This window comes from Dermacentor silvarum, chromosome 3 (genome assembly GCF_013339745.2).
Source record: "Dermacentor silvarum isolate Dsil-2018 chromosome 3, BIME_Dsil_1.4, whole genome shotgun sequence".
NCBI lineage: Eukaryota > Metazoa > Arthropoda > Arachnida > Ixodida > Ixodidae > Dermacentor > Dermacentor silvarum.
In genome coordinates, this window is record NC_051156.1 from 178,348,288 (window position 1) to 178,373,219 (window position 24,932).

Genomic DNA, 24,932 nt, shown 5'->3' on the forward strand with positions numbered 1-24,932 from the left:
ACGATATTACTGTACTGGAAAACAAAACGCAAATTAATTGCTATAGAAATATCCTGTAGTGTATGACTGAATGGTATGGGTATTGTTATGCAATCTTTATCGCCGTCACTTGATAGCAGCTACCGATTAATTTATCTTTTTTGACAGAGAGCGGGAGAGAGAGAGGGTGGTTCAGTTTGAATCAATATTAAGTTAATTGTTTCGATAACACGAACTTCCGTATCCCGCGCGGTTTCTCTAACACAATCGTACCATTGATAAGACGAGATAACAATGTAGCGTAAGTCACGTGCGTTAGTGCTTATTAAGATCGATTCAAGTTTGACATATCCTTTAAACACCTTACTAGCTTAAGCAAAGAAGGTAACAATATTGTGGTTAACATTTTCGGTCAATACTTTAGTCACTCGGTCTGGCGTAGTAATAATTTTCATGGTAACTTCACATCTTGTAGAGCTTTGCAATAAAATTGCCTGGGTAGCGTGGATGTTCCCCCAGAACACAGTCAAGAGAGATGAAAGAGTGAATGAATTAACATGAACGAATGAGCGAATGATGTTCCTTGATTAATGCAATCATTGTCAACCATGTAGTACGGAATGCAAGCTGCCATTTATAACCTGGTAAGTATGACAAACTTAGTTTCAGAAGCATCTATCAATTAAGCTGCTGAGATGGCAGCGCACGTTTTGTGTTTTCTTGTTTCTCCGTGATTTCTTTATAATTATTAAAGTTTTCGTGCTGTAACATTGAGAAGGCACTAATTACTGTTTCAGAAGCATCTATCAATTAAGCTGCTGAGATGGCAGCACGCGTTTCGTGATTTCTTTATAATTATTAAAGTTTTCGTGCTGTAAAATTGAGAAGGCACTAATTACTTTACGCATGAGATGGTTATAAGCTTAGACACCAGACATTCGAGGCATTTGTCGTAATTATTGTTGTAGGTGCAACGACGTAATACATGAAGTACGCGTAGGCTTTTAGCAAGAATAAAAGATCGCTCAATTATCGGCCTTGCGTTGTACCAATGTTAATGACATTTAGAGTGAAGTACAAGCCAATGACGTACACGACGTGGCTCCTGCCTTTGAAGCAATTCTTAATGCCTAATTTTTCTTATCAAGAGAAAGCTCTGGAGGAGTTATTCTCCTGACCTAGCTCTGTTTAGAAAAAATCACGCCGTGCTCTAAAGTCGTCTAATGAGACATTCAAATTGTACTTGTTTTATAATCGGCCTTTAATAGTGATAATCAGGTTCCATTATTCTTCTCACAATAAATCTTATTTCCTTCTTTAAGTGAGTTTCGTACACGCTGCATGCCAGAGTGCTCAGGAATCACCATTGAAGATGGCACAGAAAATCTATCCGAAAATAGTAAAACTTATAAAATGACTACCCATTTTTTTTTCAGGCTATAGTCATTACCGGATCCTGTTTCGAACGCAGGTGTACCTTGCAACTTGCCCTCATTAAACACCCTCGATAGATACGTAGTTCCGTGTCCTGTTTTCTTTCGCAAGGTGTGTTACTGATAAGTCGGAGGCGTTGCCCCGGATTGGACATATGGCCTTTCACCCTTTTTGCTGTGTCAATAGCGGCAGGCGCTCTTTCCGTTAAACGGCGACGTCCACGTTTCCCTAGCACTGCATCGATTAGTCAGAGCATCGCAGCCACCTCGGCACGATAAGCGTGCGACAGACCACGTAAGCGCGACCGCAATCTACAGCCCACCTGAAGAGATCTCCGGGATTGATAAAACCTCTTTTTGTTTTTATCTTTCTTTTTTTGTGTGTGTTTGTGTGCCTTCTTTGAAATGAAAAGCACAAGAATAAGCACTTGTTTGGACTATTGCCGATACTCTCCACTTTGCCAACATCCTTTTTCCTCCGTGTGTTCTTTTTTTTTCTTTCTCTTTCTTTTTCATTTTTCTTCTTTTTTTTTTCCTTGTCCGTGAGGGCTGGCATGGGCTTAGGCTGACACGTACTATACCTTTGTTATGTATGAGGCCCGAAAGAGAAAATAACGGGGGAGTGCTGGCTGGCTGGCTGGCTGGCTTGCTTGTGCTACACAAGCAAGCCAGGTCGGTCGGTCGGTTGGTTGGTTGGTTGGTTGGTTGGTCGTTTGGGTGGTTGGGTTGGTTGGTTGGTGATATCGCCGTCAACGCCCGCCGCTATCGATGGGCGCTCTTACCAAGGTCGATCCAAATAGGTCGCGAAGCTTCGCACGAAAAGCGGTTCAGAACGAATTGTCACCGACATCAGCAAGAGTGGTTAAGTTAGCAGCGATTGAAGCGCGACTATGCTTGAAGGGGGAACAAACATTAGGAAAGAAAAAAGCGTTTTTTTTTAATTAAAGAGGGGCACAGTTAGGTTCATTCAATGAAAATAAAATTCCTAATCAATTTTTATACGCATGGCGAGAAAAGAACAACTCTATTTTACTTGATCATTATCAATAAATACCTTTTTTCAGCGCCCACCGTAAGAGCGCCCACCGATAGCGGCGGGCGTTGACACCACTATCACTTGCAATGCAATGCAGCTCTTGAAGTGGGCAGAAAGGCGCGCTCGTAAAGTTCACCTGTTACAATACGCTCCCCTCACATGTTGTTTTGCTTTGCTTGACGTTTGTCTGAATTTGGTGACGCGCGTAGTTTCATTGTTGATTCACCTGTTCAGTCAAAAGTAGTGAGTTACGACCGCTAGATAACTGTTTACTTTAGTTGTTTTCGTGGGACAGCGCTGGCTGACGGGCTCGGCGTCCGACGAAAGGACGAGCACTCTACGCCCAAAGCGTTCGTCGGCCTCCAAAGAAAGTATGTTCTGTGCAGCGATACGATTTCGACACCCGTACGGCTGAACTTTTCCTGCATCGCTCTCCGCACTGAAAGCTCGAAACACCCATCAAGTCGAATGGCGGGGCATTTGAATATACAGCTCTAATGGCAGGCCTCCGAAAACAAATTTCGCCCCTTTAAGAACAAAATGAGATCACTTCTGTTTTTAACAGACATGACGTCAAGTTCATGGCGCTAAGTCCCATGAACTGCCGATGAATCGCCATGTTTTGAATGTACGGGCTTCTATGGAAGCTTCGCCACAAGGTATATTTACCTTGCTCTTACGGTGGGCACTGAAAAAAAGGTATTTATTGATAACAATCAAGTAAGATATATTTGTCTCTTCTTTTCTCACCAGGCATGTACAAAATCGATTAGGAATATTATTTTCATTAATTGAATCCAACTGTGTCTCGCTTTAATTAATAAACGCTTTTTTTTTTCTTTCGCAATGTTTGTTCCCTCCAAACATAGTCACGCTTTAATCGCTGCTCCCATAACCACCCTTGCTGATGTCGGTGACAATTCGATCTGAACCGCTTTTCACCCGAAGCTTCGCGATCTATTTGGATCGACCTTGGTGTTTCTACAAGGCAGGTTTATTCTGGAAAGATTCACGTCCAGTGCACCATCTCAGCTAGCTTATCAGTCAGTTCACCAGGCGTATGATTTCACGGCAGAGAGCCAGTAGAAGGCCCAGAACTTCTTATCACTAGGGGCTTCATGGGAGCAAGTAAAACTTTGTTTGGACGAGGCCTCATCACTGCAATCTTTCAAGCAGCGCCCTTTCTCCCTCAACATAGATAGTATCATGGTCCCGGAATGCTTTTCTTGTGGTCAGGAAACTTCTTTCACCCGCCGCGGTGGCTCAGTCAGCTAAGGCATCGCGCTGCTGAGCACGAGATCGCGTGATCAAATCCCGGCCGCGGCGGCCGCATTTCGATGGAGGCGAAATGCAAAAATGCCCGTGTGCTTGCGTTGTAGTGCACGTTAAAGAACACCAGGAGGTCGAAATAATCCGGAGCCATCCACTACGGCGTGCCTCATAATCAGAACTGGTTTTGGCACGTAAAACCCCGGAAAGAAGAAGAGAAGAGGAAACTTCTTCCAAAGTTTCATGTAGGAAGCGCTGGCGTAAGTAGAGCAACATGAGTCTGCCGCGCTGGTATAGCATGGGGCTGCGAGATCAGGCGAATCTTTCGCCAGGAAAGGCGTTTTTCCAACGTTTATTTCAACCTGTTTGCAGGCTGAACATCAAACAGCCACTTTAGGCAAGGTACTGGAGCTTGCGATGAGTTTGTGCCTAATGTATACAATATAGCATTGTGAGATGGGCCGGGCCCGTCAAGTCGCATTGCTCGCACTGAACGTGCCGGTCAGCCCTGCCGCGTGATAGCGGTTCGCGACGCCCTTCATCCTAGCTGTCCGTATCTTATAGAGTGTCACCGATCTTCTATAGCGGCCAAAGCTAAGTACCCCAATCCTGCTCATTCTAAGCAGTGCATGATTGGCTTACATATAGAAATTCTTACAGGCTCTTTAGAGTCAGGCTGCGACGAACTTAGCCGTTTAGCATCCATTAAAGGGGCCCTGAACCACTTCTTATCGAAGCGGAGAAAGGCATGTGAAGCGAAAATAGGCTTTTCAGAAATACTTTGCTGCAAAAAGTACTTCAATGCGTTCAGCAGAAGCGGAGTTATTGGCAATCAAACACGGCCTCCGCTGTGCTCCCCTTCCTCCTTCAATGCCTTGCACTGCGAGGGCTACGGCGGAGGGGGGTGGCCACAACGCTGCGCCTTCGAAATGTCGCCGTGGCGCGCAGTTCAAATTTGATTTTGCATGTTAACGTAGACGCAGAGTGAACACAAAGTGGCTGATAGTTCCATCTCTCCTACACAAATTCTACGCCACTCTCTACCCTATATACTCCTAATTGCCCACATTGTTTTCTTTTTTATTATTAATATTACAGGCATTACATAAAGGGGTTGATAAAAAAAGCAATGAATGGAGATTATACATAGCACGGCAAGTAAAAAGAAAGAAACCCTTCACGAAATACGAGGTACAAGATCACAAATACAAGATTGAGATATACAAATGCAATATTGAAAAATACAAATACAAGTTTGAAATACAAGCTAAAAATATAGGTCGTGGAAACGCTAGTATGTATACCTAAGTATGCATCCAGGACTTCAGTTTATTAACAAAATCATCGTGATTGTTCTCGGACGCTATTTCAGCTGGCAGTCTGTTCAAGTGGTAGAAGGCAAGGAATAGTGGTGACTGATGCGTAAGTTCAGTACGAGCGAACTTTGGCTGCACTTTAAAAGGGTGATCTAATCGGGGAAAGAGGCGAAGGGCCGGTTTGTAATGGGCTTCTGTGAATGCCGAGGAATTATGATATAGTCGGTGAAAGTGAGATAGCAGTGTAACGAGTCTTCTTTTTTCGAGCATGCGTAAATATAGGGATAATTTAATATCAGTTACGCTGTAGTAACTAGAATGTTTTTTCGTGACAAATTTAGCAGCCTTATTCTGTCGCCATTCGAGTTTGTTGGTGAGGTATTCTTGATGCTGATCCCAAATGATAGCGGCATATTCCAGTTGCGGTCTAACTAAACTAATGTATGCTAAACGTTTGGCCGCCTGGTTTGTGGAGTACAAGTGGCGCCTGACAAAGCCGAGGGTTTTGGACGCTTTGCTACTTATGTAATCGATGTGCTGGTCACTGGTGCCACGTCAGGTCTGAAGAAATGTGAACGCCTAGATATTTTACTGTGGACACTTTTTCAATGGCCACGTTATTAACAGTGTAAAAGCAAGTACACTGGTCGTGGTAAATGTCATGGCTTTTGTTTTGGAGATGTTATCCCCATCTACCCCATCTGGGTAGTGGCGTGGAGCAGAGGTAGAACACCGGGCTTCTGATCTGAAGGTCATAGGTTCGAATTCTCCTCCAGTCCACTACATTTTCAGGCTGGAGTGGCGCCTGATACCGGCAAAAAAAAAGTGGTTGCAGTTTCACCTGAAAGGCGAAGCATCAATTGCGATAGCAAATTTGTAGAGAGCTATATGGAGTATTGATAGTAGCTTTATCAGCTGTATAAACTTGGACATGCAGCAGCACCGGCCACACGCTAGAGCTTGTCGACGCCGTCGGCGTTTTGCCCGCGTTCGCACAAAATGCGTGCGGCGTTGGTGACTGTTGCTGAAGCCTCTGATATAAACAGGCACTTGGTGCCGCAGCTAAACTTAGCCTCCCTTCCCCCCCCCCCCCCCCCCAATAAGAAGGCGCGTTTGCTCTACATATATGGTGATTGTAAAGGAGGAAAGAGACGCCTACTTCTGCAGCCATTAAGGGAGCACGGCGCAGAACGCGCGTTTGTTCTCCGCCGTCGGTTCACTCTCCGTGAAAGCGCGCGTCCCTCGCGCCCTTTCACTCGCACATACAGCGTTCGGCGGCGCGCGGCGACGATTTCATCTCCATTGACGTCATACGGAACCTCACGGCGACGGCGACGACGACGGCGACGCCGACGGCAGAAATCTGCTTTGGAGTGTCCATATAATTGCTATCGCAATAAAATTGCCGAGAGCCAGTGAGGCTATACTAGTCTAGGTGCAACCAAATTAGGGAGGCCCACTAAGCTTCAACAAAGGCACTCCCTCACCAGAACAGGAATTGGCCTCCCTGGTGCAGTATTCGGCCACTACTTCCTTCATGACCCCTGCAATTAACCCATGGCTCTCAGTACCCAGCGGCTGCGGAGGACCTGACCAAGGCGGCGGTCAGCCCTGCGACGCGGCAGAGGGTGCTAAGAATCTCTGGATCCGGACAGGCCACCACTGGAAACTGAACCTTGAACGTTCAACACGCGAAACCTCTCGAGTGAGGCTAGCTTAGCAGGGCTATTTGAGGAATCATCAGGCATTGCCTGGGATATTATTCGCCTTAGTGAGGTTAGAACAACTGGTGAGGCTTATACAGTGGTGACTAACGGCTATGTCCTCTGCCGCAAAGGTCTTCCAAATAAGAGAGAATTCGGGGTAGGATTTCTAGTCCATAAGGACTTACGGGCAACATTGATGAATTGTACAGCATTAATGAGAGGGTAGCAGTCGTCGTAATAAAACTGAGTATGATGTATAGAATGAAGGTAGTACAAGCCTAGGCCCGACCTCCAGTCACGATTATGAAGAAATAGAAAAGTTTTATGAAGATGTTGAATTGGCGATGAGAAAGGTGCTAACTTAGCATACTGTAGTCATGAGCGACTTCATTGGTAAAGTGGGGAAAAAGCAGGCTGTTGAACAAGCAGTTGGCAACTACGGCATCGATTCTAGGAACACTAGAGAGGAGATGTTGGTAGAATTCGCGGAAAGGAATAGGCTCCGAATAATGAATACCTTCTTCAGGAAGCGCAGCATCAGGAAGTCGACCTGGAAAAGCCCTAATGAAGAAACGAGGAATGAAATAGATTTCATACTCTCGGCCAATCCCAGCATAGTGCAGGATGTAGAAGTGTTGGGTAGGGTAAAGTGCAGTGACCATAGGTTAGTGAGGTCTAGGATTTCTCTCAATTTGAAGAGAGAAAGAGAGAAATTAGTCAAAAAGAAACAGCCCAACCTAGATGCAGTTAGGGTAAAAGCAGACCAATTCAGGCTGGTGCTCGCAAACAAAATGCAGCGTTGGAAGAGAAAGATGAAGATAACATAGAGATAATGAATGAAACCGTAACTAGGCTGATCTCAGAAGCAGCAATTGAAGAGGGAGGAATGGCACCAAGGCAACCAGTAGGTAAGCTCTCCCAAGTAACAAAGGCCCTAAGAAAGAAACGACAAAGCATGAATGTGTGAAAACTGTCAAAACTAATCAACAAGAAGAAGGAAAGGGTTATTCGAACTTATATCTTGGAAAAGATTGAGGAAGCCGTAAAAATTGACGCCGAATGAAATTAGTGCCAAAAAATATTGGCATAGGACAACGCAAGATGGATGCACTGAAAGATAAGCAGGGTAATATCATCAGCAGCGGAAGAATTCTATACTGATCTGCAGAGTACCCAGAGCTGCCAAGCTACTTTCGTTCAAAGTACTGATGAACAGGATACCGAGGCTCATTTTATAACAAGCGATGAAGTTAAAAGGGCCTTGCAAGACATGACCCAAGGAAAATCGGCTGTAGAAGACGGAATAACAGTCCACTTAATAAAAGACGGAGGAGATATCATGCTTGAAAAGCTTGCGGCCCTTTATACACAATGCCTCAGGACTTCAAGTGTGTCAGAGAAGTAGAAAAATGCCAACATTATAATAATCCATAAGAAGGGAGACGTTAGAGAACTGAAAAAATATAGGCCCATTATCTTGCTTTCAGTATTGTATAAAATATTCACCAAGATAATTTCCAGTTGAATCTGGGCAACAATTGACTTCAATGAACCAAGAGACCAGGCTGTCTTAAGGAAGGGATATTCTACAATGGATCACATCCATGTCTTCAATCAGGTAATCCTGGAATCTGCGGAGTACAATAAACCCATGTATATGGCTTTCATAGATTATGAAAATGCATCTGATTCAGTAGAGATACCAGCAGTCATAGAGGCATTGCGTAATCAAGGAGTACAGGAGGCATACGTGAATATCTTGGGAAATACCTACAAAGATTCCACAGCTACATTGGTTCTCCACAAGAAAAGTAGAAAGCCACCTATCAAGAAAGGGGTCAGGCAAGGAGACACAATCTTTCCCATGCTATATTCATTGCATGCTTAGAAGTATTTAAGCTCTTAGACTAGGAAGGCTAGAAGTGAGGATCAACGGCGAATATCTAAGCAACCTTCGGGTTGCAGATGGCATTGTCCTATTCAGCAACAACGAGGACGATTTACAACAAATGATTGAGGACTTTAACAGAGACAGTGTAAGAGTGGGGTTGAAGATCAGTATGCAGAAGACAAAGATAATGTTCAATTGCCTGACAAAGGAACAAGAATTCTGGTCAGCCTCTGAAGTCTGTAAAGGAGTACGTTTGTCTAGGTCAATTAGTCACAGGTGACCCTGATCATGAGAAGAAAATTTACAGATGAATAAAATTGGGTTGGAGTGCATACGGCAGGCATTGTCAAATCCTGACTGGGAGCTTACCACTGTCGTTTAAAAGAAAAGTGTACAATCACTGCATTCTACCGGTGCTTATACATATGGGCCACAAACTTGGAGGTTAACAAAGAAGCTCGAAAACAAGTTAAGGACCGCACAAAGAGCGATGGAACGAAAAATGTTAGGCCTAACCTTAAGAGACAGGACGACAGTGATGTGGATGAGAGAACAAACTGGGGATAGCCGATATTCTAATGGACAATAGGAGAGAAAAAAACGCTTAATCTTGCACTCGGCCACACAACGCTTCAAACAGCGAAGCTGGGCGATCATAGCCCAGCATTTCCCGGAAGTGCCCGCGAACTTGTCATGATGATAATGTTTTGTAACTCGCAGTGACAGCCGTCACTGCGCGTTGCAAAGTGCAGCTTGCAACACCGACACCACGTTCCAATGCCGACACCGCGTTCCAGGAGACCCGCTCCGTGAATGCGTCTCTCTCTCGCTCTCAAAGCGCGAAAAACCTCTTCACCTCGCAGAGCACGAGCGTACGAACGCGCCAGCTGTGGGCGAAGACGACGACGCTCGAACGCAATCATATGGTTCGCATAAATGCATGTTCTGCAGGCGTGGCTGTAAAGCCTAGTGGTTACGACGCTCGCTTTGGGACCGGGGGTACGCGGGCTCGAATCCCGCCTCGGCAAGAAAGTTTATTTTCTTTCTTGGTAATTTCTTGATACGCACCACGAACCACAAATTATGGCTGGCTTAAACAGCTTCGCTGTTTAAAAATGGGGCTGGGCAGGCCATGTAATGCGTAGGATGGATAACCGGTGGACCATTAGAGTTACAGAATGGATACAAAAAGAAGGGAAGCGCAGTCGAGGACAGCAGAAAACTAAGTGGGGTGATGAAGTTAGGAAATTTGCAGGCGCAAGACAGGGGTAATTGAACATTGCAGGGAGAGGCCTTCGTCCTGCAGTGCGCATAAATATAGGCTGATCATGAGCCATTGCTCAAGGGGGTATGAGCCATTCATTGTCTAGCATGACGGACAGATTTGAAAGCCCCGTGGTGGCAGCCTTATCTTATTATCGTCATCATTCATTCATTTTCAGCTGCAGAACAGATAATGGAACAGCCCAGGTATTTTCTACTTCAATCTCCCACCAGCAACCCATTCATAGAACAGAACAGATCGAAGAATATCTAAAAAGCCACGGCGCTTACGACACCTGAGCTACGGCCGCTCGATGGAAACCCATCGAGTGGCCGTGCCTGAGCCGTTTATCTCATTGTTATCACTTATTTGCGAAGCTTGGCTTTTTTAATTGGTGACTCTACCTGGCGGAAAGCTCCCCTTCTTTTCGTTTTATAGCGAGATGGCTTATAATTAAGGGCGACTGTATCGCTCCTGCAGACGCACACGTTTGTACAGCGGGCGTGAAAAAGTAGATAACGCCTGCGATAGCAGCCAGCGCTATCGCTGCGCTCACTATCGAAGTCGTTGGGCCTCTTGCTACACGAAACGTCCGTAGAGATGTGTGCCTTGTGGAGTGGAAGTATTCTATGCGGGGCCTGTCGTCGTAACTTCTGAAGTTGATATTTTCCTATGGAAACGTAACGCCTCGGGACATTAATTGTGGTATACTTATTCCAGAAGGCATGACTCGGAAGGTACCAGCGCACCGCAACTGCTCGCTACAAGTAATCAAAGGCCGAATTCACTAAGTTTTTCTTTTGTCAGTGCTGTTTGCCATATGCCGGCTGCCTGCTGAAATGTGTAACATCACGATGGGTTGGCTCTTATAAGAACTGTTCTTCAGTAAGAACTGTTTTATGAATAAGGTCCCATTCCCTCTGAAATAAGCAATGAATAACCTCGGGAAAACACACTGCTGCTTCAACATATTGCTGACATGTATACGCTTTCGACTCGGAATACCGGCTGACAAAGGGTGGGCCTAAAGAGAAGAAAATGTAAAAGAAGAGGAACGCAAGGCACCTTTGTGCCACCACCGGTACCTTCTTCACATGGTTATCTCTCTCCCTCTCTCTAACTCTCTCTACACACACACACACACACACACACACATATATATATATATATATATATATATATATATATATATATATATATATATATATATAATTTAATGGGCTAGCACTTATCAAGATCTTAAACTCAGCGTTGTGGTCACAGTTTCGATAAACACAAAAAAACTTTCTTACTCAAGAGCGTTTTCTTATTGGCCGGTGCGATTACGAAAAATAACGCGGCAGTGGTCATTAGCGGAAGGCATTTGCGCAATAGATGCGCAATAGAGTACATGTAGAGAGAGAAATGTTGTCTTTAAAGGACTGTACTGGCATGAATTTTCATTTCTCTCTGTTTTTTTTTTTTTTTTTTTTTTTTCACCGGTAAAATGAAGGCACGACCACTCTACATTAAATTAACAACGCTCAATATCTGAATCTCAGACTAGATGGGGACAAGGAATCGTGGGAATCCTCCCTCCATAGCCAAGAAGAACAAGCCCAAAAACAAGCCATCTGTCAAGCCCAGGCCGCCACCGGAAGCCAACTGATTCCGGCCGACGTCTAGGGGGGAGGCAGACGGTGAAAGGGTGAGCTGCGTCTCCCATACTATCTGACAGATGCAAATAAAGTGCTTTCTCTCGCTCTCTCTCAGACCTCTAAACAAGAGGGAATACTGTCAATCGCCAGAGCGCTCTACATTTCTAAATTATGTGTGTTTCTACGAACCAAATATGGTTTTGGCACCCAGGTGATGTATGGGTCATGACGTCATTATATATCGGTTCGCTCAATTCCTGCAATCGGCGCGGCCATCACACGCTACAGCCGAAGAAGAAAGGCGCGCAGCACATTTTGGTTATCTTCTCATGAGCAACGTCGTCGTACTTATTTATATATAGCCTTATTGCTACACGACGTCGATAAATGTCTTGCTGTGTTACAACGTCACGATAACGCCGATGAAGCGAGGTCTGGCGTTTCGAGAATAACCGTAGTATCAAACTGTAATATCTTATACGTGCATCCCAACCTTCGTATACTTGCTAGGTGCTATCATGTCACGTGCGAGTAGCACGTGGTATAGTTTCTCACGACTTCGAAGATGTGGGATCAGTACTGGTTTAATGAAAAACTTGGGGGGGGGGGGGGGGGGGGGTTGCCTGGCTGACCGCTTGACGTGCTATTCCAGACACCTAAAGAGAAGTCCTGTGCATACGCGTTGCTAAGTTATCGAGCATGACTTCGCAGCGCGATGATGCAGTGGCCAATCAGACATCGCCCAGAAACTGACAGCGGTGTTATTTTAAGGCGAAAGCCTTAGATGGCTCATGGGACGAAACATCCCACGACCGTACTGCGTTATGGCACCAAAATTAAAGTGACCACTGAGCATGCGCAAAACATTTCGGCGCCACCGTTAGACTGCACTGATAGTGCCGAATGCCACGCGGACGCCGGTGCTTAAGCTCAAGAAGACCAAGACAGTACGAGCTAGGAAGCCGCTCAAACAAATAAAAGTTCAAGCTACGCCTCAGACACATTAAACGGCATTATAAGTGATTAGAGGTGATACGCTTAAATGTTAATTAAGTATTTTAAGTGTTAAATGTGAATCTGAAGTCAAATTACGTGAATCAAAAGGTGACTTAAGTGAAGTAATGCAGTTAATGACATGCAAGTGATTAGAGGTGATAAGTTTAAACGTGAATTAAGTGCTTTAATGATAAATGTGACTCTACGATAAAATGCGTGAATCAAAAGGTGAATTAAGTGAAGTAAACAGAAGTAAGGTGAATGAAATGGGAATTAACGCGAATCTATGGTGAAAAAAAGTGAATCAAATGTGAATTATGTAGTCTACCAGTTTCTACCGCGACGTGTACATCCGGTGAGGTGCGTCATGGAAACAAAAAAAAAAAACCGTGCGATGACGTAGCACAGCGCGCTTCAGATTGTCTCACCCTACTGAACTCGCTGTCTCGCGTGATGGAAAGTACGTCTTCGGAGGATGAACTACCTAAACCTACAGAGCAATAATAATAATAATAATAATAATAATAATAATAATAATAATAATAATAATAATAATAATAATAATAATAATAATAATAATAATAATAATAATAATAATAATAATAATAATAAGTAAAGTGAAAACAAGTACTAGGAAGAAACAACACAATCGAATGAGAATGTCAAAGTAATTTAATGAATGTCTTGTGAGCGCGTAGGTTCTCACCTTCATCCCATTTAGCGAATGCTAAAGTGACTGTCCACATTTTAGAGTACAAAGTGTCCGATCTCAAGTGTGGTTTCTTCTTCCTTATTTTTTTTTTCTTTTTTTTTTTTCATTGCTGCTGTTGGATGTAAGGAACGACAATGTGTGATGTTATGAAAATAAATACGATGTGTAAAGGCAGCTGTAGGCTTAACAGCAGAATTTACTCACAGCTTTGTCATATTCTCGGTAAAAATGAGCGACTGATACGTTGCGTAGCATATTATCGTATCTTACATATTGTTGTGTGGCACAGTACACCTATATACTGTGTTGTGTTGTGCTGTGCTAAGTTTTGCTTTGTTGTGTTATATAGGATTCGTTTCTTGTCAAATTGAGTAGAAATTCACCACGACGCAATTAAAATGAGCAGTGAGAAAAAAGAAAAAAGAAAAAGATTTCGTCATCTTAAATTAACGCGATACATTAGGATGCTCCTCCTCCTCAACTGCACTTTCCCACAGTCGGCCTATTAGCGCGAATGTTATCATACGCGCTAAGGAGCAAGTATGGATTCCGTTGATGTCAAGAATTTTTCGATAACGGCATCCCAGCCGGTGCGCGTTATGCACACCGTGTGTGAACAACCGGAATCGCGAAGAGTGCGCTCCACAGATACGTGTGGAAGGCAACCGGTTCGCTATCAGCGCTGGCGGAGCGTCAACCTTTGGAATCGGTCAAGGTTGGCGCGCACAAATCCGCCCCCGCCTCGTGCGAAGCGTCTCACCTGTTCCGATTGTGTGGCTATATAGCTGACCCACTGTGCCTCGCCACGCGTCTCCGGTTTTCCAGTGACACTCGAACCCGAGCCCGTCGTTGACCACGATGCTGGTGCGCGCCGCTTTCCTTCTCGTCGCCGCTGGCGTCGCTTTCGGACAGATTAGGGATGCCGTGTACGAGGACTGTGGTAAGCGCCCTTCTGTATTTTCTTTGAATTTACGTAAGCTAGTTTCTGCCTCCTCCGTGCTGAAGAGTAGGCAGGCGTTGTGACACTTGCCGGTGGCAGTTGCCAGCATGCATCCTCTTCTCTTTCCCTTTCCTGTCAAGTACATGTGTTTCAAAACTAATAATTATGATGATGATGAACGCAAAAGGGTGCTTCAGCTTCTTCTTCCCAGATAAATAAATTATACAGGCGGAGGAAGGGGGCGGGAGGGGGCAGGAGATGCCAGCAGCAGAAGTCTCAGTCATCGCATTGTGACCAGGTATGAACAGAGTCGGGCCATACCAAGCTATAGTTATTTTTCTTTGGTCGTTCATTTTTGCTCGCATGTCTCAGTAACGAAGTAAGCTTCCGGTATACATTGGTGCTATTAATTGTAATCATTCGTTTAGAATATGTGTTAGCTAGCAGCCTATAGTGAAAGGTGTATACAGTGTCAATTTTTCAGTCTCTCATTACGCCTAAACCTATACCGAAGTCAAATGGAGTAGCAGAAAGCAAGTCAATTATTTCCCACCACTACGCCTGGCCTCCCAGTTAACCGTAAACCCTACCGCATACCGCAGCGACACCAAATACCGCAACGCGTAACTCAGCGATCCCATTGTTCTATACCGTCGGTAGACAGGCAGATGACGATGAAAATTGTGTTAGCAGCGGACTTATCTAGCCGTGCGAGCACAGGCAAGCAGGCGATTCCTCCGTTCGAGCGTTTAACGATAGCGTGAGCAGGTCTAACGCTACCAGCACACATCAAGGCTATTTTATGGAGTTGAAGTAGAATGGTAACACTCCACCAGATTCGCCGAATACTCAATGAGAACGCCTGCTACACCAAGTGCTAAGTGACCTGTAGCCTTACTTGCCAAACGTCCATTGATGCCTTTAGGAGCCTTCAAAGGGAGACAGAACGCTTCATTCCTAGGTATACAATGTCACCACGAGGCCAGTATGTCCGCCTGGAATAGCGAATGGAGGGCCACTGCCACTCGATAGAATCTTTTAGAGAATACGTATATCACTTTCGTATGCGCATTGATTGGTTAAGATGTTGGCTGACGGTCGCGCAGCATATGTGGCATCACGCAAAAGTAAATTTATGCCGGAAAGTGATCGATCGAAAATGGACACAGAACGGCGCGCGCGGTGAGCACACGGTATCGAATAAGGGGGAGTGTTGCGTGCTGCAGGTGGACCTAGCCTCCCCACTTACCTAGTGCGAGGGTCTGAAGGCTGTCACAATACTTAGTTATGGGAACTCAAGGACATCCGATAGCACAGGGTAATGGCGAAAACATTTTGAACCGGGACGCAGCATTACACGGCAAGGGCAACTCCGGCGATTTTTCAATGCCCACTGACTTTAATAAAATTTTGAATATACGCTCTCTTTTGCACTCTGATTATCTGTGCCAAACGATATGACTGCAAGTCATTTAGTTCTCGTGAAAATGAATTTTGAAGATTGGTTGCGTGTTCCCGACTCAGGCCCACGAATGTATGACCTTTTACTGGCCACCTTGTGTTTGCGACATCGGAGTCTGCACTGCCACTTCACCCAGGAACGTCGAAGCTGGCTTCTTTTTCTACGAGACGACGGCTGACAATCACCGTTTTGGCGGACGTGATGACCGGTGCTTCTCTTCGTCTTGCCGCCGCACAATGCGTTCCGCTTGGGGCTCGTCAGCCGCCTCGCGCCGCGGGGTCGGGTCAAAAGCAAACGGCTATCCTTCAGCGCTCATATCGTCGCTGAATCGTCGCTGAGATCACCGCTGTCTAGTTCGAAAGAGCTGGAAAAGCTCTCCGTGCCGTCAGAAGACATCGTCAGCTTCGCTTTTTTAGTGTTAGCGACACGTGCGACTGCGTGTTTACATTACGGTAGTGTAGGATCTGACGTCATCGACTCATCGTAGACGTCACACGAAGCAGCTACCCGTTTCGGTTTCGGCACCTTGTTTATTGGTTATTTAAAATTATTGATGAGTTTCTAAGCAAACTGGACCACCTTACCGGCGACAGGACTGTCAATGCCATTTGAAAATTACAATGTCCTAACATGATTAAAGAAACGCCGGAGTTGCTCTATAAGCGCCTTCGGCAGGCCCAATGTGCACAACAGGAGTGTCTTACTGCCTGATGGGAGAACAATGCTGTAGGCGCATAAGCAGAGCTAGAATGCTAGCTTATGCGACTCACTGCGCGCCTTTCCTGCAGGCTGAACAATTGTCTGATGTCAGAACAAGTTCCATAAGTATTTTCAACGTCAGCTTTTGTAGACGCCTAGTATATATCTGCCAGGACGCTGTTCTTGCTGCGCGGCAGCAATTGCCTCGCGTGCTACGTATAGCGTCACGTCGCATCGTCCGAAGTCCTCGAGCGCTACTCTAAACCTTGCTATAGCTGCCAGTGCTTCGCCCTAAGGGCGAAACTTTTTTTTTTTTTCGGACGTAAACCAGCAGCGCTCATCTTGTGTCCTTTTCGTATTGGCGTAGTGTCCCGCGCTCACTTAAAGAGAGAGAGAGAGAGAGAGAGGTCTACAGAGATGTTTAACCAGGGCATATCCCCGGCTAGCTAACCTGTACTGGGGCAGGGAAAATGTAAACGTGAAATGAACGAAAAAGAATGGAAGCATGAACAATATGAAATTATCTTTGTGGGTGCTGTCACACAGTCTGTGAAGGTGCCAAATAGTCATACACAGTCTCAATGCCTCACTAAAACATACAACCTCCCACAGCGCACAGTGTCGTGCAGTTACAATTTGTCGTCGCCCAATCCGTTATCTCTTAGGTAACACAACAGTGCATTTGTAGCGGCTCGCTCTGGTGTCCGTGTAGGCCAGTGTCCAAGAACTTTACTTTCTGTGAGAGGGCGATTGTCCAGCTAGTCCAGTGTGGAGGTTAGCTCTACCCTTTCCTCAGTAGCGCACCCATGATCTCTGCCAGGAGGGAGGTGACAGTTTGCCAATACCATCTAAACAGCACTAATTTAAATTTCTTCACGGGAAATTGGCAAAAAATGCGCTTTTTGCGAGTGTGCAGACGATTGCGCGTCTTTCATCTTAGTTACAGTACTCAAATGCGCAAGGAAAGAAAAGGGGTTAAACAAAACGGAGGGGGGATTTCCACCCCCGAACCCGCCCGGTCGGTGCGCCACTGCCTTTCCTGGTTAAAACGCGCGCACTCACAAAGAAGGGGCATATGCCATTTGTCCAGCACTTGTTATGTCCTTTCTCTCGCTGTCTGCATCTTTAATCGTTGCGGTGGAATAATGCAGCCTCTCGACCCGAGCTAAATAACTAGACGCGTTACGTCCATTCATTTATTCATAGCTCTATGTGTGTCTCAATGCAAGCCTTCAGTCAGGCAGCGTTTGCAGTGGTGTGTCGAGCGGCCACGTGGTGGCGCCACTTGCCCGCATGGATCCAGTGCGTGAAGAGCTCTTCGCCGCATTGCATATCAATGCAGCAGCGAAGCTTCAAGTTGCAATGGCAGCTTCACATTTTAGTGTGTGTGTGTGTGTGTGTGTGTGTGTGTGTGTGTGTGTGTGTGTGTGTGTGTGTGTGTGTGTGTGTGTGTGTGTGTGGTGTGTGTGTGTGTGTGTGTGTGTGTGTGTGTGTGTGTGTGTGTGTGTGTGTGTGTGTGTGTGTGCGTGCGTGTGTGTGTGTGTGTGTGTGTGTGCGTGTGTGTGTGTGTGTGTGTGTGTGTGTGCGCGTGCGTGTGTGTGTGTGTGTGTGTGTGTGTGTGTGTGTGTGCGTGCGTGTGTGTGTGTGTGCGTGCGTGTGTGTGTGTGTGTGTGTGTGTGTGTGTGTGTGTGTGTGTGTGTGTGTGTGTGTGTGTGTGTGTGTGTGTGTGTGTGTGTGTGTGTGTGTGTGTGTGTGCGCGTGCGGCGCGTGTGCGGGTGCGTGCGCGTGTCGCATATTACTCATTTATGCTAAATTATGGCTATTATAAAAGACATGGACAAGAGTGCTTGCTATGTTATCAAACAAACCGCCAAGAACAGCATACTACTCAACGCATATCTGGCACTGAACAAGGGGATCTCAATAGCTTTTCATTAATGCGTCCTATTGGTACAGTTTAGGTTAATATGTTACTATATGTATACAAATCTTTAGATGTTGCCTAAGCGAATAACACGATATGCATCCTGTATTCAGCGTTCTCTACACCTACTGTACTCCCAGAATTAGTGATAGCGCGCACGAAATATTGCACAAAATACTGCATTGAAATGATACCACTCAGCGTTTTGTGCTTCCCATCTCGGCACGAAAACTCGGCATAGAATTTGAAAATTATATTGTCTACTTATCAGCAAATTATCATTAAAATATATGGCTTGCGTAATTTACAATTCACGTTAAGCTGGTCGCTTGTGTTGTTAAATGACGCTTTATGTAACTTCGGCGTAACCTAATGGACCTAAATAGAACTTTGGAAACGTTCTTCTTTAATGGCAACATTTGCCCTTCCCTGCCCTATCAATCAATCGATCAATAATTTGACGTCTCCAGGAGCAATATTGAGGTCTGAGTGCTCGTGCAAAGAGAAACAAAAACAAAAAGGTGGAAAGGCAAAACAACTACAACCAAAAGTTATGAGATGAAAACAATGAAAATTAAAAATCAGAAAAAAAAGTCAAACAAACATGAACTAGATAAACAGCTACATAACGAGCAATACAGCGATAACACACAATTGAGAGACGGAGTAAATACACGGAAGGAGAGAAAAACTATACGGAGACTAGAAGGTATGCTCAAGAGAAAGTGCGAAGGTAGGAACGGAAAGAAGACAACACGTTTGGAAATCTATCAATATGGAGTAAATTACAGTTGTATAGACTTCGCATTCTGTGGAGAAGCGAGTGTCTGCCGAAGGTGGCAGGAACGTGGAAGGGACTATGTTCCCTACGATGATGATGATGCTGATGATAACCCTAGCTCTCCGCCACGAATACTTTGTCTTGCCACCTTCTGGGTCTAATTAATTCGAGTACTTGCACTCGTTCATATTTCCGCAGGTAGCACCGCTGAAATTGTCTCGCTGCAGGTTGAGCCCTGCGACTCAGACCCGTGCGTCATGAAGAGGGGTACCGCAGCCAGGATTTACTTCGAATTGGTATCTGGTGAGTAAAGTCTGCAACTGCTCTCTGGAGAGCAAAAAATGTCATCGCGGTTAAAATGCTGACTTTAAACAAGTGAAGTCGCAGAATGCAGAGCGTAGCTTTATTCAGAGGTTGATGATGCGGGCCAAAAGGAGCAAGCTGGCCTGGATTTAGTCGTTTAGTATATAGAGAGGAAAAGACAGAAAGCGCCTTTGTTAGCTTATCGGAAAACGTTTCTGCGCGGGCGAGTCCAGTTCCTCTGTACGAGCCCAGCCCAAGCACATTCTAGGTGGGCTAAGTGAGTGTTTGTAGCTTTTGGCAGTTTCTATAGCAATAAATAAGACCAGATATGTTGCTACTTCGTATGAAAGTGACTGAGGATGAATATGACTCAGATGTACCAGGCTTACGGCGGCCTTTTTCCCGCCATTGTGTGAATAAACGTGATTTCATTCATTCATTCGCCATTGCATATAATGCCTGTACAAAGTGGAATGTAAGCTTTTGCGGACATACATTTTTTTCTCTGTGATTTTCCTAAAGAAGTTCGACAATATCCCACTCACTGAGCAAAATATGTCGTGACTCTCGTCTGAAGCGCCATCTACGAACACAACTATCAAAATGCCTGCTTGAGACAGCTGTATATAATTTGCTAGCTCTCCTGAATGCATGGTGCACCCTGAAGTAAGCGTGATCGCGCTCTTTTCGGCGTTTTTCCTTCTTTTCGCGTTCACTGTCCCTCGTTTCTCTTCCCCGGTGCAGGGTAGCTAATTGTATGACCTTATTTACTTATTCCCTGTCCTTTTTTTTTACTCATCCCTATACCTTATCCTTATTTACTTACATGCCTCTACGCTTTAACTTTTCTCGTTCTACTTCGTTCACGTCGCTCGCCTTTCCCTCCTCAGACCAAGACAGTGACACAGCTGTGCTGGAGGCGACAACGAAGGTGTTCAATGTCCCTCTGCCTGTGCCAGGCATTGAAACCAACATGTGCAACGGCGTCGTCAAGTGCCCCATCAAGAAGGGAAACACCTACAAGGGCATCTTCACCATGCCCATTCCATCATTTGCGCCCGCGGTGAGTCGCTCACTCCACTGCTATCTATCTATCTATCTATCTATCTATCTATCTATCTATCTATCTATCTATCTATCTATCTATCTATCTATCTATCTATCTATCTCTATCTATCTATCTATCTATATATATATATATATATATATGCTATAAAGGTGGGCCCAAAGAATCCGACGACAGCTACTCCTCATTTTCCTTGTTGTACAATAAATACTTCCCACAACCTGACCTAACATAAGGCTCTCATGTCATTGCTAACTGCTTTTGCATCGTCTCGTTTATTGAGCCATTCATTCCATTTTCTACTTATATTTGAAAGTTATGCGCATGTCTGCTAGAGCACTGCACGGGCTCGGGCACGGCGTGTGCTTTTTGACCCGGGCCCGGGCCGGGCTCGTGTTTTTTGACGCGGGCCCCGGGCCGGGCTCGGGCTTTCTGGTGGTGTGCATGTAACGTGCAGCGAGTTATTCTCGGGCGTCTCAACTCTGAAAAACATGTATTTTTCGGTCTCGGGCCGGGTTCGGGCCAGTTTCGAGCCGGGCTCAGGCCGGGCTCGGGCCTAAGGTAAAGGGGTGGCGGGCCGGGCCGGGCGGGTAACGTAGATTATTTCCGGGCCCGGGCCGGGCCCGGGTCTCGCCATAAAAGTTTTGATCGGGCTCGGGCGGGCCGCCCAACGTAAAAACAGGCCCGGGCCGGGCTCGGGCTGAAAAAATCGGCCCGTGCAGTGCTCTAATGTATCTGCGTCACTGTCCCGTCCAAACTTAGCGCTTATTATTCCACGTTTGAAAGTTATCCTTGCCTGTAGAAATGGGTGCTATAGCGAAGTATAGAAACGCAGCATCAGAGCTTCCTACCGACTATTTGTTTTACCAATTTTGCCACAAGTTTTCGTACGTTATCTTTTGAGCTCTTTCTCTTCTTACATTTACATACATTGTCTTTCTTTCTTTCTTTTTCTCTTTTCTCTTTCTTTCTTTCTTTCTTTCTTTCTTTTTGCGTAATTGGAACAGACCTTTCACGTGAATGCCAACTGACGTTTTCTTATTCTTACCTGACACGTCAGCTCCTTTGCACGCAATCTTCTTTTCTTTTCTTCCCCTCTCTTTATATTTCCCTAATCCCCTCCCTCAGAGTAGAGTAGCCAACCAGACACTTTTCTATTAACATTCCTGCCTTCCCTTTTTCTTCGCTCTCTCTCTTGTTTCAACAATTTCATTACAAAGTTAGATGAGCGCTAGTTTCTATACAGTAAGATCACGAGATCTGCGAATGAATATAGCTTACATAATATCCAATACATTGAGTACTTTCTTTCGCATTTTGTTTACTTGTAACTATGATTGGTAAACTATAACGAAAGTATGATGCATTACATTTCTTCCCCAATCAACCCAAAATACCGGGCGGGGGGAGAAGGGTAGGCTCAAAGGAAGTCGATTGTGTTCGTCTCATGTCATGTCGTTCCACCTCCCGCATTACGTGTATTCTCATCTGTCAAAACAAACCCACATTCTTACGCAAACAGTGAATTTCCTCTTTCCTTTAGCTATTGCGCGGACTACTGTGCAATCTTCCCGTATCCTCCTAAGACCCCTTTTACAATACATTGCACATAGCCTTCAACTTTTTTCGAAATTCACTCGAAAGTGATTACGCAATATATTCATTCTGGGTACGATAGATGCATGTGTAACTGTAAAGAAGTGGTTTTCTCATATTCTTCGAGAAATTTGACACTAAATTAATCTAGACCTCTGTGTCATCTCAGACGGCGGAAAGCAACCTTGAAGTGTGTTTCGAAATCACTGAGATTGCGTGAAAATACCGGACGGTGGCCGCAACATGGCAATGTACTACACGAAGTTCCAGCTTCATATCTGCGTTTAGGCAATGAAATGCAGTTTTTACAGAAAAATAACAATCTCCTCATGTTTGCTATGTAGGAAACATGAGAAGATTGTTATTTTTTCACGTACGTGGAGACGCAGCTTCTCGCATCTAACTGTGGCATTTAAAATTTCAAAATTGATTTTCACGTTCATAACATAAAAGCAGACAATAAAAAGCATCCTTGAAGAGCGATTGTGTCCTATAGCTGTATTCGGGTCTCAGGAGGGTATATTGTTCTTTCGTTTTCATTCTCATTCAAAAGATGGGTATACATTACATAGACTTCGGTCATCGTGTGCATGAATAAAAGAAAAGAGTAGGAATGACCTTCCAATTGCAATAAATAGGTACAGTACAAGACACGAAAAACCAACGATAAAAGCTGAAACGCATCGCTTTTGAGCGATAATAGAAAATGGTCCAGCGCGAAACACTCCGGCCAGCTCTGACTGAGAAGGACTGGTCGCGAGGAGTGTTGGAAAGATTGACATGGAAAGTTTCCCTGACTATCTTTGTGTCTTCAGTCGATGTCAACCTAGGAATACAGTACAAGTCCCACCCACCGCATTACACCTACTATCTGTGCCTCCGCGCTCCAAAACATAGTTCCCAAGGGACGCCGACACTGTCAGTAGGTCATCTCTACCGTAACGACACGGAACTGAGCGAACGTATTTGGCTGCCCCATCTGTACGAATTCTCTTCAATATGGACAGCAGTGCATTTGTTTGCCACTAGAATCTTAGGTTGCCATTGACTTCAGTTCTTGCTGACAGATACGGTATATCAAGAAATCAGCTAACTAAACTTTCATCTGCATATGCTAATAGCATTGTGCATGACAGCGATCAATGACCTTTTTTTCTATTTTCTTCCCTTCTACAGGGCAAATCTCCTCTGACCATAAAGTTGAAGGGAGACAAAGGCGTCAGCCTCTGCACCAAGTCATCGTTGATCGTCGTGTGATCTTCTTGGATTACGCTGACTGTTGCAAAGGACCTAAATTAACTCTAAATAGAAAGGGGAAAGAGGCATTACAACAAGCTCTGAGGTTTCGCTTAAATTGTTGTTTTATTATTGTTTGAGTAACAAATTGGGGATTTTGGTATAGCCGGCTCTGACGTGGCCTACCATTCCCTTGTTTATACATCTAAATAAAAAAAATGTTGTCGTTGTTGTTGTTCTTGTTGTTACAAATAGCTAGACTATGATTCCTGTTCTGATGCCCAGGACGACATACTTTTATTTATTTATTTATTTATTTATTTATTTATTTATTTATTTATTTATTTATTTATTTATTTATTTATTTATTTATTTATTTATTTATTTATTTATTTATTTATTTATTTATTTATTTATTTATTTATTTATTTATTTATTATTTATTTATAGTACCTTAGGGCTTACAATAAAGCATTACAGAGGGGAGGGGCTAATAAATAGAGATAACTATACAAAAATAAGAAAAGAAAACACGAATTCTAATCAGATGACAATGCATGGTACAATGTAACGATAACGTAAGTTAGAGCGACAAAATAAGCATATTATGATAGCAAAAAATAATTATACAAAGAAAAACAGAGAACTATGGTAATACAGATGAACTCTAAGTGCATGGTATATATAGCAAGTTAGAGTGGGACGGTAAGCACATAATGATAGAAAAGAAAGCATAATACAAAACATACTGTTTGTAGATTAGGTAGATTAGTAAAATATAAATAACTTATAAACAGTACTGATCAGGAGAAAACGGAACTGCTTCGCTATACATTCGCATCAAAGTGTACCAGATAATGTCAGTAAGCGCCTTACGGAAGTCATCGGTGTTAGTTATACAGACTAGTGGGTCCGGTAGGCGATTCCATTCCTGGCATGATTTTGGAAGAAATGAGTTACCATAGGTAGACGTTTTGTGGAATGGGATGTTCACCGTATGATAGTCCAAGCGTCCATAAGTAAAAGAGGCTGGTTCGATAAAGCGTGACTTGAGCGTGGGAATTAAACGGTATATTTTATGGAACAAACAAAGGCGAGCGATTTTTCTGCGTTTTGAAAGGGGAGATATGTTGAGGGCAAGTTTCATGTTAGTTACGCTTGCTGTGCACTGGTAATTGTTAAGAATAAAACGAACGGACCGATTCTGCACAGCTTCTGAGAAATTAATTGATGTTAATTGGTGAGGGTCCCATATGGATTATGCATAATTTATATTAGGGCAAATGAGCGTGACATAAAACTGTTTTTTCAGGGAAGAAGGTGCGAGAGGAAAATTGCGTTTCAGATAGCCCAGCATGCGGTTAGCTTTGATGTAATGTGTTCGATATGTCGTTTCCATGAGAGATTTTTTGTAGTGTGCACTCCGAGGTATTTATGACATGATACTGATTCAAGTAGTATGTTGTTAAGGTGGTAGTTTGCAAAAGGTACTTGGCTACGTGACATTCTCATGAATTTACATTTTGAGGTGTTAAGATTCATGTGCCAGCGGGAGCACCAGGTTGTAATGTTATCAAGATCTGATTGTCATGTAACCATATCAGAATCATTAGTTATCTTCCGGTAAATTACGCAATCGTCGGAAAATAAACAAACAGAACTAGTGATTTGATTAGGCAGGTTGTT

The 24,932-nt window shown here is 44.3% G+C and overlaps 1 protein-coding gene across 2 annotated transcripts in view; it reads left to right on the forward strand.

Annotated features, from left to right (window-relative positions):
• Positions 1 to 23,384, forward strand: part of LOC119446147 (mite group 2 allergen-like Ixo r 2) — a 145,264-nt gene extending 121,880 nt beyond the window's left edge. Inside the window, exons 1-4 of one of the 2 annotated variants that reach the window (XM_037710506.2) lie at positions 13,947 to 14,179; positions 19,244 to 19,348; positions 20,239 to 20,411; positions 23,187 to 23,384. In XM_037710506.2, the coding sequence (XP_037566434.1) occupies positions 14,098 to 14,179; positions 19,244 to 19,348; positions 20,239 to 20,411; positions 23,187 to 23,267 (441 nt within the window). In that variant the 5' untranslated portion in view covers positions 13,947 to 14,097 and the 3' untranslated portion in view covers positions 23,268 to 23,384. Of the gene's footprint in view, positions 1 to 13,946; positions 14,180 to 19,243; positions 19,349 to 20,238; positions 20,412 to 23,186 lie in introns of those variants that run through there. The other variant, XM_049663945.1, reaches the window with a different exon arrangement.
• Positions 23,385 to 24,932: the final 1,548 nt, after the last annotated feature.